General features: G+C 44.2%; 1 protein-coding gene across 1 annotated transcript; it reads left to right on the top strand.

The window, feature by feature from the left end:
• Positions 1–379: 379 nt before the first annotated feature.
• Positions 380–1780, top strand: LOC135057355 (paraneoplastic antigen Ma2-like). Its single transcript, XM_063963244.1, has one exon. It carries the CDS (start codon positions 380–382, stop codon positions 1778–1780), a length of 1401 nt encoding a protein of 466 aa, XP_063819314.1.
• Positions 1781–1984: the final 204 nt, after the last annotated feature.

Genomic DNA, 1984 nt, shown 5'->3' with positions numbered 1-1984 from the left:
ATGTGTTGGTCATAACTAAACTCAATTGATGTTTATGTTTGATTGTATTGCCAATATATATATATATTCCTAATTGCATTTACAAAGGAGAGACAAGGAGGAGTCACTCGACGAGATCATCACAGTTCGCAATGAGTACGGTAGGCTACTGGAGACACACTCTTTACACACATTGTGGGGAGAAGGTAACCTAAGGGTAGTGTAATCAGAGCTTAACACAGGGTTTTCTCAAACCTTCCCTATAATTATGGTCAAACATCGTATTTTAAAGGTTTGAGTGGAGGCACTGACTTATTGCAAGGAACATTTCAGTCCAAAGGAGGGCTACATTTGGAGGCACTGCTGAGATTCTTAAGATACACTAGCTCTCTGGACAGTGATGGAGGTCATACTGGAGAAGGACATCTATGCCTGGTGTCAAGATCAAGGCGTAGATCATCGCCAAGGTATATGTATAGTGGGCAACTTTGAAGGCATCACAGATGACAAAGTGATTAAAGAAGTACAGAGATTGTGTGGTATAAGAAACCCTGTTATAGTTGACAAGTGGAAGAGTGCCACTGGTGATACATGTGCCATATTGCTAACCAATCAAGAATACCTGGACTCTGCATTGATTCCTGCAAAAATATTAGTGGAAGGGGTACCCGGCAGAAGATGGCAAATAATGTGGCCTAGTGAAAGTGGAGAGACCGAGGGAGAAGCCCAGGTAGCCATTAATGATAATAGAAGGGAGAGAATTGAGGGAAATCATCAGAATGCGGGAGATAGTTCTCTGCCAAGAATCACTACGAGTACCAATACACGTGAATCTGTAGAACCACAAGTGGAGGCGGTAATGGATAAAATGGTCAGCCACTTTGAACGCTGGCATTATGAGGGAGGATATAGAAGGCTCAGAGTTTTTTCTGGCATAACGCCAGTCCCTACAGGAGAAGAAGGATATGATGCTTGGAGAGAGGCCGCAGTGCAACACTCTGAAGAGTGGAGGTGCCCGGAGCACATAAAGAAGCAAAGGATTGTGGAAAGCCTGAGAGGTCCTGCCATGGGAATCATCCACGCTACACGGAGAAGCAATCCCATCGCCACCTTGAAAGACTATTTTAACGCCCTAGATTATTCTTTTGGAACCATAGAAGACGTAGGAGATATCTTGGCTAGACTAAATCAGACCTACCAAGAGCCTGCTGAGACTCTCACTAATTATATCTATCGTCTAGATAAGATATTATATAAATTGATGGACAAAGGAGGGATTGAAGCCTCTGAGATTGATGAGAAACGTTTAAAGCATATACTGCGTGGGGCTTTGACCAACAATCCGGTTGCTCAGCGACTGCGGTGCAGTGCCGTTGGAACGCGACCCCCAACTTTAGGTGAATTGATAAAGGAAGTAAAGTTAGAGGAGGTTCAAATTGAAAATAGAGAGAAGAGCTTTAAAAAAGTGAAGGTTGTGCTACCTACTCCAGAAGGTCCCACAGAGAATGAGAGATTATACAAGCTGCTGGAAGAGCAAAATAAAAAACTGGACCAACTAATTACACTACAGAACAACACTTATGGGACAGTCACTTGCGGGAGAGGTAGAGGATATTCCAGGCGACAAGATAATCGCGATTATATTCTTTGTTATCGATGTGGGCAATTGGGACATCGATCATTTGAGTGTCCTCAGAATGGGAACTATAGGAGAAATTCTAGTGCATGTGGAGATCAGAGTGAAAGCTCGCCGGAAAACGCAGAGGGGGCGTTGGTGAACCCCGCACCGACTCCCCAATAATAGTAGTAAGTACAATGGGGGGTGTCCAGTGGCCTGAAAACATCCCTGATAGACTGCTGGGGAAGGCCCCGTTGATACAAGCCTTCATCAATGGGCAGGCCGGCGAGGTCCTATTAGACAGCGGTTCCCAGGTATCCATAATCTTTGAGAGTTGGTACCGTAAACATTTATCAGATATACCTATATTACCAGTTGATGGACTAG

Source organism: Pseudophryne corroboree, chromosome 3 (assembly GCF_028390025.1).
Source record: "Pseudophryne corroboree isolate aPseCor3 chromosome 3, aPseCor3.hap2, whole genome shotgun sequence".
NCBI lineage: Eukaryota > Metazoa > Chordata > Amphibia > Anura > Myobatrachidae > Pseudophryne > Pseudophryne corroboree.
The sequence above is the reverse complement of the archived record's forward strand: the minus strand, read 5'-3'. Positions and strand labels throughout refer to the sequence as shown.

Bases quoted from the DNA above. Each gene is read 5' to 3' on its own strand.
- LOC135057355 (XM_063963244.1), top strand. From the start codon at position 380: ATGGAGGTCATACTGGAGAAGGACATCTATGCCTGGTGTCAAGATCAA.